This window comes from Leucopleurus acutus (genome assembly GCF_964270905.1).
Source record: "Leucopleurus acutus genome assembly, chromosome: 7".
Taxonomy (NCBI): Eukaryota; Metazoa; Chordata; class Mammalia; order Artiodactyla; family Delphinidae; genus Leucopleurus; species Leucopleurus acutus.
The window spans coordinates 35,836,256-35,860,150 of NC_139150.1; the positions used below are offsets into that span (position 1 = coordinate 35,836,256).

Here is a 23,895-nt window from a genome sequence, read left to right on the forward strand (position 1 = left end):
CTGACCTCACCCTTTAGCTGGAAAGGTCCAGTAGGTGCTTCCCACCATGCTTGACTTCATTTCAAACCCACCCTAGATTTGGAGCTTGGTGGTTAAGAGCACAGGCTGCCTGGTTTCTAATCCTGCCCCACAGCCCTGCCTGTGCAACCTCGGGCAAGTCACTTAACCCCTCTCAGCTTCAGTGGCCTCCTCTAAATACTGGAGGGAATTACAAGCGTAGCTGGGAGCACTTACATGGGCCAGGCACCTTTCTAAGGGCCTCACCTGTAGTAACTCTTTCATCCTTTTTTTTTTTTTTTTTTTACTACTTTTGGCTGCGTCGGGTCTTCGTTGCTGCGCGTGGGCTTTCTCTAGTTGCGGTGAGCAGGGGCTGCTCTTCATTGCGGTGCACGGGCTTCTCATTGCAGTGACTTCTCTTGTTGTGGAACATGGGCTGTAAGTGTGAGGGCTTCAGTAGTTGTGGCGCATGGGCTCAGTAGTTGTGGCTCGCCTGCTCTAGAGTGCAGGCTCAGTAGTTGTGGTGCATGGGCTTAGTTGCTCCACGGCATGTGGGATCTTCCTGGACCAGGGCTCGAACCCGTGTCCGCTGCATTGGCAGACAGATTCTTAACCACTGCGCCACCAGGGAAGCCCCTCTTTCATCCTTTTAAACACTCTAAGGAGGTGGTGTTATTATTAGCCCCATTTTATAGATGAGGAAACTGAGGTGAAATCTTGCCGAAGATTACAAAACAACTAGTCAGGAGCAGAGCTGGGATTTGAATCCAGTAGTCTGCTCCCAGAGCCGGTGCGCTTAACCGCTAGGCTCATCCTCCCAGTATCAGCAACAGCAATAATAATACTTCTACCTTGTAGGATTGTTTTGATGATTAAATGAGACAAGGCGCATAAAGCACGTAGAAGAGTACCTGGCAAATAGAGCTCAGCAGAGCTCCAGCCATCGTACGTGAATTCAGCTGCACGGCGGGGACACCCAGCGGTGGGTGGGTGAGCTTTCTGAGACTTTCCACCTTCGTGTAGAGTATGGCTTCCTTCTTCACTTACCGCCTTTCACACTTCGTTCTTCAAATGATTTATGGGGCACAAAGGAAGACAGGCGGCCCGAAAGGGCAGTGCGCTTGCGTAGGGAGTGGGCGGTGAGGGGCTCAAGCCAGGCACTCGCCTCACGCACAATCACCCCACCAGGGAGGAACTGTTGCGGAGCCTTCCTGCTTCCTTACACATGTGAGGAAAGGGAGGCTGGATCACTTGCCCAAGGTCACACGGCGGGTAGGAGTCAGGACTGGGATTTGGGCTCCGGATGGGCTTGTGTTTTTAGTTAACGGTGTGGTCTTTGCTGGGTTGGCAGTGGGGAGCCATTGCAGGTTCTGACAATGGCTTGAGGAGAGCAGAGCCACACTTTCAAACACTGATCTGGCTGTACTTTTGGGTGAGCTATGGAGCTATGGTGGCACCATTGAGTGTTTGCTCTGTGCTGGGGGCTTTACATGCATTTGTTAACTTAATCCACGCAGCAACACGATGAGGCAGATCTTCATGTACAGATGAGAAAACGGACACAGAGAGGCTAAGCAACTTGCTGAAGATCACACAGCCGACGAGGGTGGACCCAGGGTCTGAATTGAGACTGCCAGGCTGTGGCCTTTGTCCCTAATTACCATGCCACACTGTGCCCTTTTACAAAGATTTAAAGTCCTCCAATCTAGAAGGTCACCTCAGGGGAACTCGTTGATTTCTGTGTATTCACTTATTCATTCCACTTTCCATTTAGTAATCGTCTAGTTTATGTATAAACCAATTCTTGGGAAGGAAGAGACTCCCAACCATTAGATTTGGGAAGTGTGTTCTGCATTAGCAGCCTGGGGTGGGTAAACGTGATGAGAATGTTGTCAGCCCTGAGTCAGGGTGGCGGGGGGACTGGGACACCTCCAAGTTTCAGTCCAGCCATGGGACTCCATGGTTCCGAGACATTGGGAGGCAAGAATACATTTTCAATATCCTCCAGCCAGCTTGGGTGGGTGCATACCATAACCAGGAGTGGAGGTGAGGAGGGTTTCCATCAGCAGTCGTATCTCCTGGTGGTCTTTTCCATTGCCATGCACCGTACAAGGGTTCTCCAAGGACCCATCCTGGACTGAGATGGACAATTGGGCTTTTCTCCATCTGCTACTTTTTTTTTTTTTGCGGTACGCGGGCCTCTCACTGTTGTGGCCTCTCCCGCTGCGGAGCACAGGCTCCGGATGCGCAGGCTCAGCGGCCATAGCTCACGGGCGCAGCCGCTCCGCGGCATGTGGGATCCTCCCGGACCGGGAAACAAACCTGTGTCCCCTGCATCGGCAGGCGGACTCTCAACCACTGCGCCACCAGGGAAGCCCATCCATCTGCTACTTATGATTATATAGGTCCCAAGCCAACTTTCAAAACACTGGTTTGTCATATCAGTTTCTCAGATAAGAGATGCACATAATCATGCTGGAGAGACAGAAGTTCACCCTCCTCCAATGACAGCACCCAGGTTCATCTCCGTGAACCAGCATCCCTGAACCTCGACCGCTGCAGTGGCGAAGGCTCTGGAGGTCTGCAAGCAGGCAGTTTGCCCTCCGCCAAGCACCCCAGACTGTTGAGGTTTGGGCTTCTTATGTCGGATTATATTGTTTTCCCGTCTCCATCCTTGCTGCTCACCTGTCACTTCTCCTAACATCAGTTTGCCTGGCTCTATAAGTCTCTCTCCCTCTTCTTATTTTGCTGTTTTCAATCTGCTGGCAGCTGGGAAACCAAGCCACTGAGCTCGTTGGAACTGTGTGCAGATGAGGATCCGGCCTGCCAGAGCTGGTACCCAGGGGGGCTCTAGGGACAGGCTTTGTGCGCACCTTTTGGCTAGTCACAGCCAGATTGTCAGGACTGAGGTTCCCTGATGGCATATTTTGGATGGGCGGGACATCACTGCATTTTCTGTCCGTGCAGGGCTGGTTGCTGGCGTGGGGGAGGCCTGGTGGGACCATAAGCTGTGGATCTTTGACTTGGCCAAGATGCTTCTGGCATCGTGATGCTGTCCTTGAAAGCAAGGAGTTCCCACCATGACAGCTCTGGCCCAGGAGCTGCTGAGGTGGGAGCAGCGGGGGTGGGGGGGTGGGGAGTGTGCCCTTTGTGCATCCTAGATTCATTATTACCTCCCCTTCAAGACCGTCAGTGAGCCCCTTGGGGCACAGACAGTGTCTGATTCTTAAGAAAAAGTTAATTTTAAATCAGAAAGTTAATTTTGAATAAAAAGTAATACATGCATGTGGTTAAATATTTAAACCATACAGAAAAATATAAAATGAAAAATATTTCTCCTTTCCCCAACCTCAGCCCTCCCATCCGTAATCGCTCACCCCAAAGGTAACCGTGTCTTGTGTATACTTTCAGTAACATGTTTATGCATCTATCAGCAGATAGATTTATCCACTTTTTACTGGCACAAATAAAATCACACTGTGCACAGTGCTCTTCTGCACTTTGCTTTATTCTCTCAATAATGTATATTGGACCTCTTTTCACAGTCCGCACACTCAAATCTGCCTCATTGTTTTTCAGAAGTGTGCAGTATTCCATCACAGGGAAGTATCATAATTTATTTAATCCAGCCATTATGATAGACACTTGGATTGTCTCCCTCCCTCCCCACCTTCCCTCCTTCCTTCCCATTAAATGTAAACCTTGGTGTACTTTTCTGTGTGTTTCCGTAGGTAAAGTCCTAGAAGTAGAATTGCAGGTCAAAAGGAGGTGTGTTTTGTTTTTTGCAATTCACCTATTGAAGAAGAATCATGAGGGGAGGGGGGTGGTAAAGGTAGGGACTCTGGCATCAGTTGGCCTCAGTTTGCCTCCAAGTGCCACCATCTTATCTGCAAATTAGGGATTATAAAGGTTTATATCTCCCAGGGTGGCTGTGACGCTTAAATGAGATCATACATACAAGCACTTCGAATGGTGCCTGGTGCATGGTAAGAGCTGAATAAACAATCATTGTTATTGTTGTGGATATTATTATTATTATTACTGTTATTATCATCTCCAGGTCCTCTGGTGCTAGAACTCAGTAGGGATCAGATAATGCCTGAATGAATGAGTGAACAAATGAATGAGTGAAGACCTGAGCTAGCCCACAGTGGCCCTTGCTGTCCTCTTGCTGTAAATACTGGCTTCTGCCTCTCCCTGCAGCAGCACCTGTCCTGGCAGGGATGCCCGGAACCATGAGCGCGGCAGAGCCACTTTGCAGTCTTATTCACTAGAACCCTGCCTTTGTTGGTTTATTACGTTGGATCAACAGTTGCTAGTTGAGGCAGATCATGTCATAAATGTACATGGAAATATTGACTGAGCCCCAGTATCTGCTCTAAAATGCCAGGCAGATGAAATTCAAACATTTTCTTGAAATTGAAACACAGTTGTTGGAGTCCGGAAGTTCCCAGTGATTCCCGGGGAGTATATGAGGTCGGTTGGAATGAAGGAATGGGGAGGCTTGAGGCTGCAAAGTAAACAGAGCCCTGAGGAATTCTCAGAGTTGTCTTCCCTGCTGGACACATCCAGATTAGATCTTTAGCCAGGGCAATTAGAGGAGGGCTAGTCAGAATTAGTTGAAAGTGGGGATTAAGTAATTTGGGGGAAAGAAATTGAGGGTTATTCTTTCTAAGTAAATAACACCGCCTAAACTAATGGCTGATAAACCTGTCATTAGGAGCCGGGGCCAGGTCTGCTTTAATGACTGGATAGGCCCCTCTGCAATTAGCACGTCCATTGTGTGCGGGCAATTGGGCTACTCCCTCTTGCCAGCCTTTCCCCTCTAGGTAAAACACTCCCCCTGCACTCCCCAGCTCACACACCCTTTGCTTGTGGCAGTTCTGAACAAAGGGAGACTCCGGAGCAGCCCCTGTTCAAACTGTCACACATTTCAAACGCCAGCTGGAAAGAATGAGCCTGGTGGCATACGCACTTCCTGTACACACACGCCAGGGGTTTGTATAGCAGGATTAATCCCCTTCCCAGATCCTGGGTGTTGGGTTGTTCGTCTCTCCCTCTCCTACAGTGGCAATTGTTTACTGTCACCTGCTTTGGTGTTGGTTGAAAATCTTCAACTCATCTCACTCACGGTTTGTTGGCTTTTTCCTATAACGAGTGTCAATGTATAATTTTTAAAAAATTAAGAACATAGCTCATGTACAAATATAGAATGAACACATGAAGATTTTACTCAACTCGTATTAATGAGCGAACCTATAAAAAGATAAAAGTGGTTCCAAGAGGGCTTCCCTGGTGGCGCAGTGGTTGAGAGTCCACCTGCCGGTGCAGGGGACACAGGTTCATGCCCCGGTCCGGGAAGATCCCACATGCCGCAGAGCGGCTGGGCCCGTGAGCCATGGCCGCTGAGCCTGAGCGTCCGGAGCCTGAGCGTCCAGAGCCTGTGCTCCGCAACGGGAGACGCCACAATAGTAAGAGGCCCACGTACCGCAAAAAAAAAAAAAAAAAAAAAAGTGGTTCCAAGAACATTTGAGGAACAGGGTTTATATTGTCCATGGAGAAAGGCATTTTTTTTTAAATGTTGGAATAAAATTGCTAGATTAGATACAAAATTGGTTAATGCCCTACAGGGCAATAAACCCAAACCTTTGGGGTTATCTTTTCTACTTGATAGAAATCTACACATTAATGTGTAACTTCCCTATTTCTAGGTTCTAATCAAACAGTAAAGAATCATCAAACACAGGTATATTCTCTTAGAAGTATGATCCTTGGGTGTGCCTGTTAAATAGTGCTCCGTGACATTGAAAGGCTATGCTTCCCACCTTTATGACCTTTTCTTTTTAAGTTTTTGTAATGTTTCTTAACATGCAAAAGGCTTTCTCATGGTTCTGTGACTCTGAGGAAGTGTTTTCTGAGAAAATGTTGTAGAAGTAGAAGTGTCTGCAGTTCTGGTTAAATTATTGATCCAAGATAGAATCAGAAGTGTTGGCTTCGGAGCCCTCACTGAGTTCCTGCGCGATTCCAAGCTGTCCTTCAGGGTGAGCTGAGCGGTTTGGTGGCTGGATGCCGGGGCTCTGGAAGAGCAGCCTTGACAGGCCATCCAGACAGACGGTAGGGCAGGGACAGGGCAGGGGGCTGAGGGGAGGTTGCCAGGAAACAGAGTGAAGGGAAGAACAGTCTGACCTGGCAGGTCGGGCCAGGGAGGGGAGGGCACCGAGGCAATGGAGAGTCAGGAGCGGCTTGGGGACTGACTGGGCTTGAGGGAGACCGGGTGTCTTGGAAGCTGGCGTGGCTGGGAGGCTGGGGCTGTCGCCGCCGCCCCCAGAAACAAGGAAGATGGCAGGAGGTTAGGATGGCCCCAGGGAGCTAGCTGGCTGTGGTTGTGCCCCAGTTTCTCAGCAGTCGCCTCCTGCAGTGCTTTCCCTCCATCCCCTGGCCTGTTCTGCCCGGCACGGTGGTTACTCTTTCGTAGTTACCTACACCCAGGCAGGGCTCATGTCCTTAAAAGGCCTGGCAGCTGGTGAAGCTGGTGGGGATGATGGTGTGGGGAGGTTCAGACAGGATTCGAGAGCTTTGAGGATAGGAAGGGCTGAGAATTGGCCATCTGAGGGCTAAACATGGGCTTCAGATAAGTTTTCTTTGGCCCTCAGTGTACATATTAGAAACTGGATTTGAGTGAACATTCATGTAGACAGGCGATTCCCAAATGAAATGAAACCAGCTTCTTCTGAAAGCTAGCCACAGCCGAGTAGGAGCTGCTTTCCGGGCCAGGTGCCTGGTGCCCTTGTGGACATTTGGTGAGGCGGCCGTGGCAATAAAGTGCAGGTCGACGGCCCCCATCTCCTGCCATAAGTTCCTATCCTGAAGACAGAAACAAGACTGATGCTTACCCTCCTTTCACTAGGATTTAATCCAGGGGCCCCAGGGTACCTGATGCTTTAGGCAGGAGTGCTGAGGCTAGGCGGGCAGGAACTTCCATCTCTATAGCAGCTGGCCCGGCCTCCATGTCCAACAACACAGGGGTAAAATGAGGCCTCTGACCTATAGGATGTTGGAGCAGAAAAATCCCTCAGAGGCCATCTGTTCCCACTGCTTGAGTGTTCTGATGGGAAAACTAAGGCCCAGAGAGGTGGCAGAACTTACCTGAGGTCACACAGCAAGTCACCATTGCCCCGGCCTGGGGTGCACAGGCTTCCTGGGCATTAAGAGTCCCCAGTGGATATGATCGCCAGTTTGGAAGGGACTTAGCCTTCCCCAACCAGCTCCGCCATATTCCCTTAGAGCTTGGACTTTGTGGGTGGAGACTCCCCTCCTCTGGGCAGAACCTCCAACCCAGGGATGTCAAGGCTGGCAGACCCTCTCTGGCCATTGAACCATCACCAGCATCCTGCTCCCATCTTGTTCACAATAATTCATGCCTTCTCAATGGCTTGCTTTCTTCTTTCTCTCGCTCACACACACAGTCAGGCAGATAGAGGGGGAGTTTGGTTGGTGCCCTGCGGTATTCAAAATGAAGGGTTTGCACACTGTCAGGGTAATGAATTCTGTAAGGGTTTGAAGTGAGGGGATGGGAGGATCTCCATGTCATGTGTCTGGGAGTGACAACCCCCAGTGGTTAATTACTGCCACACGATGAGAATGGAGCTGGTAGCAAAATGAGATAAGTTCATTATGAGCTAAATTTGAAGTTAATTGGATTCAGATTTCCCCCCATTAGTGTACATAGGGAGAGCCTACCTAGAAATGGCCTGTATGAAAAAGAAAAAGTTGCATCCAAACAAAAAAACAGATAAATCAGGGCTAGTTATCTTGCGGAGTTCATGATGAAGGGCTTTCTGAGATGTTGATGAGGTGGGAACCAAAGTTTCTTTCAGACGGGAGAACCAATGTCTTTTGATTAATTTCACCTTGGCAGACGTTTTCTGAGCACCTACTGTGTGCCCGGCCAGTGCAGGGAAGGGAGGGATGTGAGCAGCTCTTTCTGTCTGGGGACCTCCAGTTTACGGGCAGGAAAAGGACAAGTGCCCAGTGCACTGGGGGAGTGTGAGGAATCTGGTGCCAGAATGCCTAAGTTTGGATATGGCTCCATTTCTTACTAGCTGTGAGACCTTGTGCAGGTACCTAACCTCTTTGTGTTTTAGTTCCACGTCTGTAAAATGGGGATAATAGTAGGACTTACCTAACAGAGTTTCTGAGGATTAACTGGGTTAATATCTACAAAACACAGTGAACAGCGTTTGGAATGCTGCCTAGTGTGAGAACAGTGCCTGGCATATAGTAAGTGCTGCAAAAAAGTTAACCATCATGATTATCAGCTGTATGACCTTGGGCACATCAACTGCTTGAGGCCTTCATTTCCTCATCTGTAGAGTGGGGAAAATAATAGCACCCACATTCTGGGGTTGTTGTGAGTGTTGACTGAGATAAGGCATGTGAAGTACTGGCCCAGGGCCTGGCTCATAGGAACCTCTAAGGAAGTTGTTGCTCTGTTGGTTGACTAGTCACCAAAGTGGCCCAGATTCAAGGCAAGGGGACATAGACCCCTTCCCTCCCCGAGAAGGCTAGCAAAGAAGACATGTTTTGCAGACATGTTTTAATACTGTCACAGCAAGCACCGCATTGTTTTGCTCCCAATAAATACGTTCTGTTTCCGATTACAAAAGGAAGACTGAAGCTCAGATGATTGTATTACTTTCCAAAGGTCACACAGCTGGGAAGTGGTGGTGCTAAGTTTGCACCCAGACCTGTGTGATTCCAAATTCCACACCCCCTGCCCGTCCCAGGAGTCCAGATTTGACTCTGGAGGCAACTGGGGGCCTGTATGAAAGTTGAGCAGGTGAAGGTGGCTTCCTGCCCCCTGGAGCCTGACACCCTCTGCGCTGGCTTGAGCGGCCCTGGCTTGAGCGTCTCCTCCCTCGGGATGGGTCTGGCCTCCAGAGGCCACTTTCTCCACCAGTGTCAGCTGTGGCTAAGCCAGCCCTGTGCCCTCTCCCCTTCACTCGTTTGTATTTTGAGCATTCCAAACTCACGCACCTCCAGAGCCAAGAGTCTACTTTTGTCCCTTCCCTAGCATCATCCCTCTGTGGTTTTCCAAAGTTAGTCATTTGGAACCTGAACTTGAAGTCCTCTAAGGGTTCTGACCTGGGATTGTGTGGAGGACAGCAACCTGCTGCAAAGGCGCGGGGCAACCAGGGTTCAGTTCCTGGCTTCCATCACCCGTGCCAGGCGCAGCCCTCCGGCTCCTCGATCTTCTGCACAGCTGCACGGCACCCCAGTGTGTGTGCGCACCACAGTTTATTCACCCAGTTCTCTAGGCTTGGGCCTTTAGATCGTTTCCAGTAATTTGTAGTTACAAATAGTGCTGCAGTGACTAACCCGTGTGTATGCATTTGTGTATTGCTGAAGGCGTATGTATGTTCAGGGTAAATCCCTAGAAGTGAGATTGCCTGTTAGAAGGGTAAACGCTTGTGCAGTTTTGTTAGGTGTTGCCAAATCCCCCTCCACATGGGGTTGTACAATTTTGCATTTAATTTGCATTTCTAGTATTATGAGTAAACTGAACGTCTTTTCAATTTGTTTGTCATTTTACATATATATATATATATATATTTTTTTTTTTTTTTTTTGGTGAATTTTATGTTCACGAATTTTGGCCATTTTTCTATGGGACTTTTGTTCTTTTCCCTTTGATTCTTATGTGCTCTTGATATATCAGGATAGTAGCCGTTTATCTACGGTATATGCTGCAGATAGTTTCTTCCAGTCTGCCATTTATCATTTGACCTTGCTTATTTTGTTTTTACCAGGCAAGAGGTTTTTGGTCTGTTTTATTAAGTAATCCAATTTATCAATTTTTTCTTTTATTGAATATTTTTTCCTTAAAGATAATTTTATTTGGTTTCAGAAACAGTTTAATATTATGTCCTTCCTACATTTTTGATGTCAAATGACTTTTTCAAGATTATGCTGATGATAGATGGCAAGAATAAAAAATAACAGTGCTATTGAGATATACTTCACACAATGCACCCATATGAGGTGTACAACTCAGTGATTTTTAGTGCACTCACAAAGTCATGCAACCATCACCATGACCAATTTTAGAACATTGCACCCCCCCCCAAAAAAAAAGACCTCATATCCATTAGCAGTTCCTCCCTTCCCCCTATTTCCCACCCCAGACTAAGGCAACCACTAATCTACTTTTTGTCTCCATAGATTTGCCTATTCTGGACAGTTTATGTTAATAGAATCATACAATATGTAGTCTTTTGTGGCTGGCTTCTTTCACTTAGCATGATTTCAAGGTCATCCATGTTGTAGCATGTATCAGTACTTCATTCCTTTTTATTGCCAAGTATTCCATTGTATGGATACACCATATTTTCTTTATCCATTCATCAGTTGATGGATATTGGAATAGTTTCCACTTTTTGGCTACTATGAATAATGCTGCTTTAAGCATACGTGTACATGTTTTGTGTGGACATATGTTTTTGTTTCTCTTGGAGTGAATTACTGGGTCACATGGTAACTCTATGTTTAACTTTTTGCGGAACTTCCAGACTTTTCTGAAGTGGCTGCACCATTTTATATTCCCACCAGCAGTGTATAAGGGTTCCAATTTTCCACATCTTTCCCAATGCTGTCAAAAATCTGTCTTTTTGATTATAGCCATTCTAATGGGTACAAAGTGGTGTTTCATTGTGGTTTTGATTTGCATTTCCCTGATAGCGAATTGGCCATTTTTGTATATCTTCTTTAGATGAATGTGTATTCAGATCCTTTGCCTATTTTTACACTGAGTTGTTTGTCTTTTTATTATCGAGCTGTAAGTGTTCTTTAATTTTAGCCAATGCCTTTTCCACAGCTTTGATATAATCTTATGGTTTTCCTCTTTTGATATATTAATATGAATTCCCAATGAATGCTTTAATATTGAAGCGCCCTGGCATACCTGGCATAAACCTTATTTGGTCATGTGTACTATTCTCTCTATATGTTGCTTCATCAGTGAGATAGTAGGGTTTTTTTGCATGCATGTTAATAAATTGTGAGACTAGCCATTAATTTTCATTTCTGTGCACCTTTGTTCAGTTTTTAAATCAGGATCATTTTGCTAGCTTGGCAAAATGAAGATTTTCTTAGTTTTATGTATCCCGGATCAGCTTAATAGTAGAAGTATGTGTTCCTTGAAGGTTTAAAAGAACTTGCCAAAAACAAAAACAAACTTGCCCAAGAAGCTAAATGGGTGAGGCACCTTATTTTAAAAAATAATTTTAAACAACTTTTTCCATTTTTTCTAAGACGATTGGGCTGTTCATATTTTCTACCTCTTCCTGAGTTAGTTTTGCTAATTCATGTTTTCCTAGACTGTTTTCCCTTTTGACGAGATTTCCACATTTAATAGCTAGAGCGTCCACGCGTTTTCTTATGTTTTTAAAATATCATCTCTTCCATATCTCTGGTTGTATCTTCTCCTCATTCCTTATCTTGATATTTGTGTCTTCTTTTTTGAATCTTGCCCTAGGTTTGTCTATCTTATTGGTCTTTTCTTGGTTGTATTTATTATTTATTATTGTGTATATTTATTATTGTGTCTGCTTTTCTGGTTCCTAATTCATTATTTTCTGCTTTTCTTTATCGATTCCTTCCTCCTCCTTTCCTTAGGTTCATTTTATTGCTTTTTTATCTAGCTTCCTGAGTTGAGTGCTTTGGTGAGGCACTGCATTTCTGCTTTTGGGATCAGGGTTTTAAAGCATATATAACAGTGGCAGAAACCGTTGAGGTTCAGATGTGACCAAAAGGACAGCCCCTGTTGAAGAAAGAACCAAATCCCAGGAGACAGGAGAGCTGGATTCCAGTCCCAGCCTTGCCTCAAATCAGTAGAGTGTCGTGGGCAAGTCCCTTCCCTTCTCAGGAGCCTCTTATCCATTTCAGGCAGACAGGTGGGATGTGGACCTCGTGGGGCTTGGCCCCAGGAGCCCCCTGCACCAGGCAGCCTCCTATCAGGATAATGCCTGCATCTTTCAGGAGGCAGATCTGGCCTCCTGCTGGTGTGGTCCTGGCTCCCACCTCAACACATATATCACAAAAACCGTGTAGTTGAATTTCCTTCTGCACGAGGGAGCCAGTAAGCCATGGTGACACTGTGGCCTGAAGGCAGGGCTCAGCCTGCTGTCCCAGCTGAGAGTCGGGTGGACAGAAGCACAGCCAGGTACCTGTGCAAGGCAGTGGAGTGGACTGGCTAAACACATGGTCTTTGCCACTGGATTGCTTGGGTTCAGACCCTGGCCCTTACTGTGCAACCTTGGACAAATTACTTGACCTTTCTCCGTCTCATGATCCTATAAAGTGGGGAAAGTATCGGTACCGTACCTCATGGGGTTGTTGAGGGTTAAATGAGTTAATGATTTAAAAGACTGAGAACAGAGCCTGGTGTTTACAATTTCTATGTAAGCGTTTGTGTTTTGAGTCTGGGGCCGGGGCCGAGCGGGTGCTGCACGGGTTGGTAGGGAAGCCGACGCATTAGAACAGCCCCAGCCTGCGCTCTCTCTACACGTTTCACAGTCTGGCCCCTGGCGCCACGATCTTGCACCGAGTATTCTGACACTTGTGCTCACCCTGCTTCCTGAGACATCTTTTCAGTGGCCCTTGGGTCACCAAATCTCTGTAGCAAGTGTGGAGAAGACTGTGTTGGGCCTGGGTGCTCCCCCAACCCCCAACAGGATGCTGCTTAAGATAGAGGTGGCTCCTGGGCTGATGTTAGGAAACATGGGCCAGTTGCTCCCTTCTCCCTGCCGTGGGTCTCAGGGTTTTCGTCTGCAAAATGGCGCAGGGGTTGGTCAAGAAGAGCTCTGCGAGCCCTTGACCCCAGATGGAGGGGAGTATTATGGCCTCCAGAGAGTTCCTGCTTCTCTAGCAGGGCCACGCCTTTCATTCAGTTAAACGTTTGTAGGCCTCTGCCATTCCAGCCTTGGGGTACAAAGACGTGATCCTGGAGCTTAGACTCTGTGCAGAAAGGAGCTGCTGTGGAGGGCTGTGGTTGCTGGGTCAGAAGAGGGAGGGGATGCGGGGGGGGCGGGGCGGGGGACAGCCTCTTGAAATCACCATGTAAGTGTGGTCAGTTCTGTCAACCCCACTTTTCTGTCTGATCTCAGCTCTCATGGGGAGTCACGTGCAGTTCGGGGGGCAATCAGGACTCCAGGAGGTAAACCTTGGGGCACCTGCTGTGCTGCAGCAATGCCGCATGTAAAGAGACACGAGCCATGCTTGTCACAAGCCAGATGCCCAGTCCAAAGCCAGGGAGGTGCTGAGCAGAGGGCGGGGGCAGGGGGCCTGCTGTCGAGCAGCTGCCTTGTGCTCTGTAAGGGTCTGGAAGACAAGCAGAACCTGTGAAATGAGGCAGCCTCTGGGCGCTGGCTGGACAGTCTTTGAGTGACTGGCACTAGAAGGGCTGTTCTTTCATATGGGGACCATTTATAGGCTCATAAGTGGTCGCTGCCTTGGATTCTCTGGGGGCATTGGTCAGAGATGGCCCCTCCTCTTTGGCCACCTGCTAGCGGTGCTGGAGCTCAAAGCCGTGTACTTGTGTCCTGCTGGCAGCACCCCACTGGGCCCTAGGGGAGGCTCCTGGGCCCCAGCCTGGCTCTGCAGGGTCAGGGGCTGGTCCCCCACACCGCTGGACCTCTTCTGGCCTTCAGTGTCCACATCCAGAAGAGGGCAAGGTTCTGCCTTCTCTCCCTCCCTCATCCCAAGGCCGCCTTCTCTCCCTCCCAAGGCCACCTGATTTCCCACCCATTTCCCAGGATGGCTGACAGCAGGGGCATCCCTTTCTTTTAGGGGCAACTGCCGATTCCGCCCACCAGGGTAGGGTCTCGTCCTCAGAGCTCAGCAGGTAATCACTGAGCAGTCCCATCTCCCAGGATCTGGATTGTTGGTCTTGTGCATGAGCACCTGGGTACATACGTGTGACTGGCAATGTTTGAAGAGCTGTAGCCCCGCTCTTTCCCTGAGCGGCAGACCTCAGTGGCGCTTCCCTTACACAGTTCTACCACTTTGGGGTTTTCTTCCACACGGTCTGGAACGCAGACCACTTGGCTGCTGCATTCATTCACACATTTTTTTCATGAAGACCTACTGTAGGTGCTAAGCCCTGTGGTGGAGGCAGGTGTTCTGGGTGCTGAACGAGGTGTCGCCCCTGCCCTCAGGAGCTGACAGCCTGCAACGAGGTGGACATGTGCCCACTGGATGTCTGCCCCGAGGGCTGAGGCCGTAACCTCCATGTCCCACAGTCCAGAACAGCAGTGTCTGGTGTCAGGAGGTGTGTCCTGCACCATCACTGAATGAATGACAAGCTCTAGGCCCAAAGAGGAAAAGTTCAGTGAGGACCAGATACGGGTCTGAGGCAGGAAGAGCCCCGCCCACTGTCGAGGAAGAGGAGGAGGGAGGCAGTTGAGCTGGTCTTTGAAGGCGGGTAGTGTTGGGCCGTGTGCAGAGGGCACAGCAGAAGAAAAGGTGTGGGATGGAGAAGTCCAAGCCCTGCTTGGGGAGTAGAGGGCAAGGGGAGCTGGTCAGAGCTCCAGTTTCCCAGGGACGTGGCAGAGCCATCCCTGCTTCCTGCTGAGTGGAGCCTGGGCGGCTGGAGGGGTGGGTAAGTGTATGTGTGTGTGTGTGCGCGCGCGCGCGTGCGCGCACACGCACGCACGTGCATGCATGCACGTGGACTGGGGGCACATTGGTGTTAAGCATCCAGACGTGACAAATGTGCAGATGTCCAGGGAGCTGTGGACATGAGCAGCTGGCCGTGGAGATGCTCACCCTGTGATTTGTTGCTTTGATTCCTCAGGCCGCGACTTGGCGAGCACGACCCTCCCCGGGTACCCTCCGCATGTCCCCCCCGCCGGACAGGGCAGCTACTCAGCGCCGACACTGACAGGGATGGTGCCTGGTGAGTTTGCACTGTCTGCGTCTCTGTAGCAGGCGACGTTCGGGGTTCCGGGGGGCATCCCCGCAAACAGCACAGATGACCTCTCTGCTTCTGAGAAGTGGACCTGAATAAATGAGGCAGAGGTCTGCACTGTCGGCCTCTTCCTCTGCAGCTGGGTTGGCAGTGGGGCTGGACCAGCCAGCGGCAGCACGTCTGAGGACATCAGAGAGAGGGGGGGCCCTTGACTGTCGCTCACACACCCCTCACTGGCTACACAGGAAGCCTGAACACGGAGGGGGCCGGGATCTGGCTAAAGGTCAGAGAGGGGCTGGGACGTGCCTAAGTCACCCATCAAGTAGGAAGCAGAGCCACGACTAGAAGCCATGACCCGGCGTGAACCACCCTTAGACCAGGCAGGAGGGCCCCTGCTCTGGAGCCTCCTCCACACTGCAGGGGCAGTGTCCCCCCACCCATGGACTGGGGAGTCTGCAGGCCAAGGGGACGTGCCCATCTGGTGCCCATACCCCTCCTTCTAGCCCACCCAGGGGTCCTGCCCAAACAGCCCTAAGCCTCTTCCAGCCTCCTCCCAGCCCACGTCCCAGATGCGTGCACCCCAGGGCCTGAGGACCGACTCTTCGTGGACGGTGTGGACAGAGCTTGGACGTGAAGGCTGGGCGTCCACACCTGTGTTTGAGGCCGGGGTGAGGATGAGTGGGCTGGGCATGGGAAAGGAATCTAGGCAGACCAGAGCTTGGGCGGGCTTTCCCCACGTAGCCAGAGCCCGGCGCAGGCGCCCAGGAGTCCCAGAATTCTGAACTCGCTCCTGGCCTTCCAGGTTATTCCAAAGATGTATTTAACAAGGTAGGAGGACAGAGCATATTTCATTTAATGGCTTGTTAGCTTGATTTATGACTTTTAAATATGAGACATATGGAAAATGGCCTCCGTGTGTACTCTTGCCCTGGGCCTTGCCAACGCAGGGGAGGCCTGCCGGGTTCACGCCTGCAAAGCCTTTGCCTTTTCTGCCGCCAGGATGGGCCGTGGCAGAGCACAGGGAGACACCATGCTCTGGGCAAGCGGAGGCGGTAGGCCACACGCCCTCCTGCCCCCCACTCCACCCCCACTCATCTCTCAGCCCTCAGCGAGTTAGGGCAGCCTCAGGAGGATCCTGCCTATCCAGTAACGGCCCTCCCGTCTGTGGGGCCCTTTGTCAAGTGCAGAGCGCTTGCCCAGGAGCCCTTTGGTGTTACAACCTTGTGAGGTGGGCAGGGTCCCGAGGTTTCAGAAGGAGACTGAGACTCAGAGAAGTTAGGGAACTGGCCAAGGCTGCAGAGCTTGGTGGTAGGAGGTCTTGAATCTGGGTCTTCTGCCCTCCAGTTCAGCACTCCTGTCCTCTGCCATCGTGTACGTTCAGTCTGTCAATGCACGCTTTCAGTGATAGCAGAGGGGGAGGCGGCAGCCCCGGGCCCTGTCCCGAGAGCACATTGGCAGGTGAAGCAGACGCCACCCGGCTGGCCCTGCTGGCTCCCTGCTGCCAACCCCAAAGAGGCCGAGTTCAGAGGAGCAGCTGAACTTTCCCGAGATTATCCAGACAGAGCCTGGCCTCCAGCCCCTGGGATTCTCCCAGCTCTAATTACCAGGCTCAGGATACAAACGGCTGGGGGCCTGGCAGAGCCCCCAGCGGGAACCGATGCCCATTAATAGTGGCAGCAGGAATCACAGGCCTGCACAAGGGTACAGTCTAACCAAACCTGCCGGCAGCAGCTGGACAGGGGCAGCCACAGGGCCAGCCGGGTGGTGTGGTCCCCTGGGACTCTGCAGAGAGGGAGGGCGCACAGTGAGGAGGAAGGAAGACAAGCATTTTGGCAGGGGAGCCCCACGTCTCCCTCCTCCCCTTTTTCCTTCTCTTTCTGCTTTCTCTTCTCGTGCAGCTCAGCACTCCTTCAGTTTCAGAGCCGGCATCAGGGCTGGGACTCCACGCTCAGCAGGCAGGTCCTCAGTTCCTGTTCCTCAGTGTCCAAACCAGCATCACATCTCTGGGACTCTGTCTCCAAAGTGATTTCCAAACTCATTCTTGGAAGGCTTCATGGGGCAGTGCTGGCCCGCATGCATGGTCTTTGCTGGAACTGCCCAGAGTTGGCCCAAGGCAGAGACGGCCCACCTTTCAGCAGAGCAGGTCCCGGGCCTGTCACTCAGGCATCACCATAGTCTGGCCTCAACTTGCCTTTCTGGCCAACTCTCCCAGCCCGCCCCCTCCCTGACCGCTCGCTGGTCCCCAGCAGGCCTCTCAGACGGTCAGTGTCCCTCCTTATTCTGTGTCTCTGGCTTAGACCACCTCCTGCCTCGGCCTGTTGGGATCCAGCTTCACCCTCCAGGGCTGAGCATAAACATCACCGCCCCGATGCCTCTGGTGAGGCCCTGCTCTGGGGACGGTGCTTTACATTTGTTTGTTATGCCACGTGGACCAATAAGCTTTGCCACCAGGAGGTGAGCTCGCTGAGGCCAGGCCTCTGCTTTAGTCGTCCTCTGCACCCCTCATAGCCTATAACACGGAATAGGTACTTTTTTGTGAGTGTTGGCTGAGGGCGGGAGGGAGGGAAAATTAACATTGACCCGCATATGAGTTTCCTGTGGCTGCTTTAACAAATCAGCACAAACTCGGTGGCTTAAAACAATAGAGAAATTTCTCTCACAGTCCCGGAGCCCAGAAGGCTGAAATCGGTATCACTGGGCCAAAATCAAGGTGTGGGCAGGGCTGTCCTCGCTCTGGAGGCCCCAGGGAGAGACCCGTTCCTCTCCTCTGCTACCTTCTTGGGGCTCCTGGCATTCCTTGGCTTGTGGCCGCATCATTCCAATCTGCAACTCTCTGCCCCATCTTCACATCACTTCTGTGTGTGTGTGTGTGTGTGTGTGTGTGTATCAAGTCTCCCTCAAGCTCTCTCTTGTAAGGATACATGTGACTGTATTTAGGGCCCACCCAGATAATGTGGGGTAATCTTCCCATTTCAAGATCCTGGACTTAATCACATTTACAAGGACCCCTCCCCCCACTTTTTTTGGTCATATACATAATGAGCCCTGGTTCTAGGGATTAGAATGTGGATATACCACAACCTGTGTCAGGGTTTCAACTTTGTAGTTGTTCAGATTTCTCATTCATAACCCCTGGGGCTTCTGGATCTGGGAGGTATTCATTCAGTTGTGACCGCAGGGGATACCATTTCTAGACCCACAAGGGCATGTTGGCAGCGTTTGGAGAAACAAGCTGAGCAAGGTTTTAGGCGAATCGTTTATCCTGTTTTTGTGTCGCTGAGGCTGTTACACAGCGATGGTCTGTTTCGCTATATGGAACAGTCCTCCCTCCTGGCCTGGCAGTGAATCCCGAGGGAAACTGAAATCTTCTGAGCTGTTTTTCCTACCCTAGGTTTTGGGAAACATTTGGCTGCCCCCTCTTCCATTTATAAAGGAGGCTTCCATGGATAAGGTCTGCTTTTAGGACAAGTTGAGGAGGGATCATGTCCAGGGAACACTTGGGCAGTTGAACTTTGGGGCCTGGAAAAATAGTACATTTTCCCGTACTGCCAGCTTGGTGGCTTCAACTCTTGTTTATTTCGAATTTGACTCCGCCATCAGGGGTTGTCTGCCCTTTCTGGTTCCAGGGTGTTTTCACACCCGCAAAACAGGGCTACTTGGCTTTCTCTAGCGTTGGTAGATTCAGTTCCTGTGGCTCTGCCAACCCCGCGTAGCCCTTTGCTTCGTCGATTAAAGCAAGTGCGGCACGTCACATCAGCTCAGAGTGGAGACAGTTTTCAGGTTTTATCTTCATCAAATGCCCAAAGTTTTGCACCAAAGATTCCATAGTGTCTTGAGCAGTATAACTAGTTGATTCCCGCCTGAAGATATTTGCACAACCTAACGAATATTGACATGGCATTTGAAACTCTTAAAAATTCTAGGCTGGGGGAAAGAAAGGGGCGTTCACTGCCCTTTGGCTTCAGTGAGTCTAAGAAGCAAAGGAACCAACTGTCTTTGAGATGAACCTGGGCGCCCCCGTGTATCCTTTACTGGACTCCTCTTGGGGGCTTCAGACCAGAGTGCCGGGAAATCCTGCCGTGTTTGCCTTCCCTGGGCTGCAGCAGACAAGCAGCTGTTTGATGGGAGGCCCTAGAAGGAGGCTGGCAGGCTCCTCTGCCCTGGGCGCCCTACTTGCCATGGATTGGTGTACATCACTTCTAGATGCCATTCAGTTAAATTGCTCAATCCACTGATGGCTTTCTTGAAGAAGTGGGAGGTGAGGGTGAGGGTGGAGCAGACCCCTGAGGCCAGTGAGGCCGTCTGGGCAGGCACAGGGCCCTGGATTCCAGCGGGAGGAATGACGGCGCCTGCTCCCCTCACACTGGCAGTTTCCTCTGCTTAGCGCGCTCAGCCCCCTCTGCTGCTGCCGCTGCCGACTGGCCCAGCCTGCCTGGCTCCCTCTCACCCCTGCGGTTTCACCTCCTCTGAGGGGCCTTCCCCATCACCAAATGTGTTAGTTTCCTCTTGCTTCTGTGATGAGTTACCACAAACTAGTGACTTAAAACAATGATAATTTCTCATCTTACGGTTCTGGAGGTCGGGAATCCAAAATGGGTCTCCCTGGGCTGAAGTCCGGGTGTCCTTCTGGAGGCCCCAGCGGAGAATTGTGTCCTTGCCTTTCCGAGCCTGTAGATACTCTGCATCCCTTGCTTTGGGGCCCCACGTTGGGCTGAGTCTTGATCGTGCCTCCGTATTCCAGGTTTGCTCTCTCCTGGCCCCCTCTTCCCGTTAGAAAGACCCTTGTTGTTTTATTGGACTCACCTGCTTAATCCAGGATCATCTCCATATCTTCAGGTCAGCTACTTAGCAACCTGAATTCCCCCTTTGCCATATAACCTGACACGATCCTGGGTTCCAGGGATTAGGACGTAGACATCTTTGGGGGATGGCGGTGTTACTCTGCCCACCACACCGTCTGAACCAGAACCCCATCACACCCCTCTCAAAGCATCCTGTTCTTTTCATTTGTGATACTAAGCACAATGGAAGGGATTTAATTAGCGGTTTGCTCCTTCCTCATGCAGTTTCCTGTCAGGTCTATACAGTACAGAAGGGTTATACAGCACACAAAGTTCTGTCTGTTTTGCTCGCCACTGTGTCCCTGGTTCCTGGCAGAGTGCCTGGCCCATAGTAGCACTCAGGCAACAGTTGATGAGATACAAAAGGTGGTGGAGAGGGGTGGTGGTGGTGATGAGGGCTGGGCTGCCGGGGAGAGCTCAGCCCAGTGCTGGAACACTGCAGCCAAGGAGGCTGGGCTGCCCGAGGGCCCGCACTGGCAGCCACGTGGTGAAGCGGGGAGACCGAGTGGTTAAGAGCATGGGCTCTGGAGCCAGACTGCCTGGTTTTGAGCCACCGTCCTGCTTCTTACTAGCTGTGTGACTTGGGGCAAGTTACGTAACTTCTCTAGACCCTAGTTTCCTCCTCATCTATAAAATGGGAATGATGATGATAATAAGAATGAGATGTACATGTAAATGATGTATACAGTTGGCTCTCTGTATCTGTGGGTTCTGCATCCATGGGTTCAACCAACCATGGACAGAAAATACTTGGAAAAAAAGTCCAGAAAGTTCCACAAAGCAAAACTTGAATAGTGTCAGCAACTACTTACATAGCACTTATATTGGATTAGGTGTTACAAGTAATGAAGAGGTGATTTAAAGTATACAGGAGGATGTGTGTAGGTTATATGCATATATTACATCATGTTATAGAACAAACTTGAGCATCTGTGGATTTTGGTATCCGAGGGGGTCCTGGAACCAATCCCTGGCAGATACTGAGGGACGGCTGTAATAAATGTAAAAACTCTTAGAACTTTGCCTGGCACATATAAGTGCAGTGTAAGCATTAATTATTATTATTATGCATGATTGCTGTCATTTATTCAGGGGTCTGAGCTGGGTGCGGTGGTGAGGGGAGAAGCCTAGCAGGCAGGCCTAAATCCGGCGTCAGGTGAAGAGCGCTCCAGCAGCGCCCACAGCCCATGGGGCCCATGGATCAGTGGGAAATCCAGTTAGAGGGGAGTCCAGTCACAAACAAGAGCATTGCCAAGCAGGAGTAGGGCAGACTCTGAGTGCCAGGCCTGGAGAAAACGGAGAGGCACCTGGGGCTGGTCCAGTTGAGAAAGGTGTCCTGGTAAAGAGGGCCATGAGCTGGGCTGTAACCGGAGTATCCTTGGCCGTCTGAAGAAGAGGGTGGGGCAGGGGGCTGAGAGTGGGTCCCGCTGGCGACTGGAGGGGGTTCACGTGGGCGGGAGCATGGCCCAGCCAGGCCAGCTGGGTAAGTGGGGTTGACAGGAAGGGGAGATGGTTGAGGAGGAGGCCGGGGGCCAACAAGGTTAGGGTCTGAGCTCGTCAACTTCGGAGACCAAGCAGACATCCCGGTGAGGTGCTCTGCAGACAGGTGGTGAAGCAGATCAGGAGCACAGGGGCAAAGTCTGCCCAGAGAGAGACGCGGAATTGTCCCAAGAGAAGTAGGGGTCCTGTGGAAGGAGTGTGGCTTCAGCACTGATTAGCTGTGGGACTCTGCATGAGCTCTGTGACCTCTCTGAGCTGCCCTGCCTGCTGTTTCTGAGGATCATTTGAAATGAAGGTTTGCAGTTACTGAGGCACCAGCTGTGTGAGGTAGGAAGGGTATTGAGGTCTGGAGGGGAGGAGAGGAGGGCTTCTTTTGTCTGTCTGTAGCAAGCCCCTCCCTGACGGAGCATTGCTCGCTCTGTGAAAGGCCTGCAGGCTTGAGGCGCTGGGGGACCAGCACCAGGCGGGGAGGCAGAAGCTTGGATTTTGGCCGAGCTCAACCAGGGCCTCACCGTGTGGTCTGACACGCCGTTTCCACTCTCTGGGCCTCGCTCAGCCTGTAGGGCAGGGGTACAGTACACTCTGCACAGTTCCATAGGCATGGCCGGGACCCATGGATGGGAGTCAGAGGGACACCTTCTTCAGCCTTTGTATAGAGACCCTTCTCCAGAATTAGAACTGAAGGTATGGGGATGGGCAGGCTTGGGAGGGGCCAGCAGAAGCCAGTGAGGACTTGGCAGAGGGGCTGAGGCATCAGGTAGGAGACTGGATCAGTGCTTTGTCCCCAAGTGCCTCCCCCGGCCCAAGCATCAGAGTGTTTGCTTAGGGGATGAGTGGCCTTTGTTTTTAGGTCTTACTTCCCCCTGATCAGGGCTCCTGCTGGTCCTGTGGCCTGGGCACTTTCCAAGCTCCCTCCACACCTTTCCACGCCTGCCCTGGGCTCGGGGTGCACACCTGTTGCTCGTTCCTGACTCTTTGCTGCCCTCTAGTGGCCTCCAGTCACTCTGCCACACCAGGAACGTAGACCCCAAGGAATGACAGGCACAGCTAGGATGAAATGACAGGTGGCCATTCATTTGTCCATTCATTCATTCTCAGACAGTTCCTGAGAGACACTGGGTGCCCGTTCTGGGCTAGGTGTGGTGTTACAGACACAGCCCCTGCCCTCAGGGAGCTCACAGTCCAGTTGGGGAGACAGATATAAAAAAAATCATCCCTGCATGCTGTGTTTAGAGCTAAAATCTAGGAATGTGCTGAGGAAATGAAGGAGAGAGACTGCTAGGGGCAATGGGGCGGAGTGGGGGAAATCAGGGAAGGCTTCCCTGAGAAGGTCATTTGAGCTGCACATTGAAGGGTGAGTTTGTCAGTCTGAGAAGTTGGAGGGGCATTGCTGGGTGAGGGACTATGTGTAAGAAGACCCAGAGCCTTAACCCCTGGAAAACTCTGTGGCACGAAGTGCTGCAAACAGCAGCCTTGACAGATGGCAGGCTTGGCCCAGGAAGATCTGGACGTGAGTCAGAGGCAAGGCTGCTGTGCCTTCGTAGAATGGAGAACGAGGGGTTTGGAGTGGCCTCATCTGGACAGTGCACGTGACTAAAGCCCCATGTGAACCCTGCATTGAAGTGACGCTGGGACTGGGGAGAAACTCCACGTGGGCTTTATGAGTGCTTTGCCGCATTGGGGAAGAAAAGCATTGCAAGAGCAAAGGCTCAGAGATGGAAAGCACACTGGGGCATGAAGGTCCTACTGGAACTTAGGAGGCTTGGGTTTTGATTCCAGCTGCCAGACACTCACAGTGTGACCTTGGGATGTGGTCTTGGGACTTCTTGCTTTCTCTTAAAACAGGAGGCAGGGAGTGAGAAGATTGAATTAGATGCTCCGTAGGGGGCTTTCTGGTCCTGCCACACAAGGGCTTCTAAATCTGCGATGTCCCTGCCTGCTGGTGTCACCCCTCAGCTGAACTGGAGGCTCCCGAGCCTCGCCACCTCTGTTTGACGTGAGCAGCAATTTCCCTTCCAGTTTCCATTCAGCTCTGGGACTGGGACCTGCTAACGCAATGGCCCTGGGCTATCATATGTAATTGGGTAATCACCTCCAAGGAGTGGAGCTGAAGGAAGGGTGCCTCAGAATATGCTAATCCCATACACCCATAGCTGTGTCCCCTAACACTGCTGTGATAGGCGAGGACGGCCTTCTGGGCATCCCACATGGGATGGGTTCTTACAGACTTTGGAGTCTAGAACCTCGGGGCAAGAGAGGCAGCAAAGATGACCATGATTTGTTCCCTCATCTAAGCAGAGTGTCCCTTTGGGGAGCACGGAGGTGGGAGGCAGGGCACTTCAGCCTTTTCTCACACACGTCAGGCCCATGGCAAGGACAGGCTGCCCAGGAAGTGGCCACAACTGGGGGAGCTCGGAGCAGGCACTGAGGACACCTTCACCTCCTCTAGGCTACTCTGGGTCCCACCCTCTTGTTAGTTTCCCCATGTCTGCTCCATCCATCCATCCATCCATCCAGCTAATCTACCCCCCACCACATCCTTCCTTTCCTCTTCCCTCCCTCCCTTCCTTCCTTCCAACATTTATTGACCAT

At 51.0% G+C, this 23,895-nt stretch overlaps 1 protein-coding gene across 8 annotated transcripts in view; it reads left to right on the forward strand.

Annotated features, from left to right (window-relative positions):
- PAX5 (paired box 5) overlaps nt 1-23,895 on the forward strand; it is a gene marked incomplete at both ends in the record, with an annotated part of 184,727 nt that overhangs the window by 127,202 nt on the left and 33,630 nt on the right. For 5 of the 8 annotated variants that reach the window (XM_082843227.1, XM_082843229.1, XM_082843231.1 and 2 more), the window contains one exon: nt 14,849-14,950. The exons of the other annotated variants lie outside the window; for them this stretch is intronic. In XM_082843227.1, coding sequence (XP_082699353.1) covers nt 14,849-14,950 — 102 coding nt within the window. The remainder of the gene's footprint in view (nt 1-14,848; nt 14,951-23,895) is intronic. 8 annotated transcript variants of the gene reach the window in all.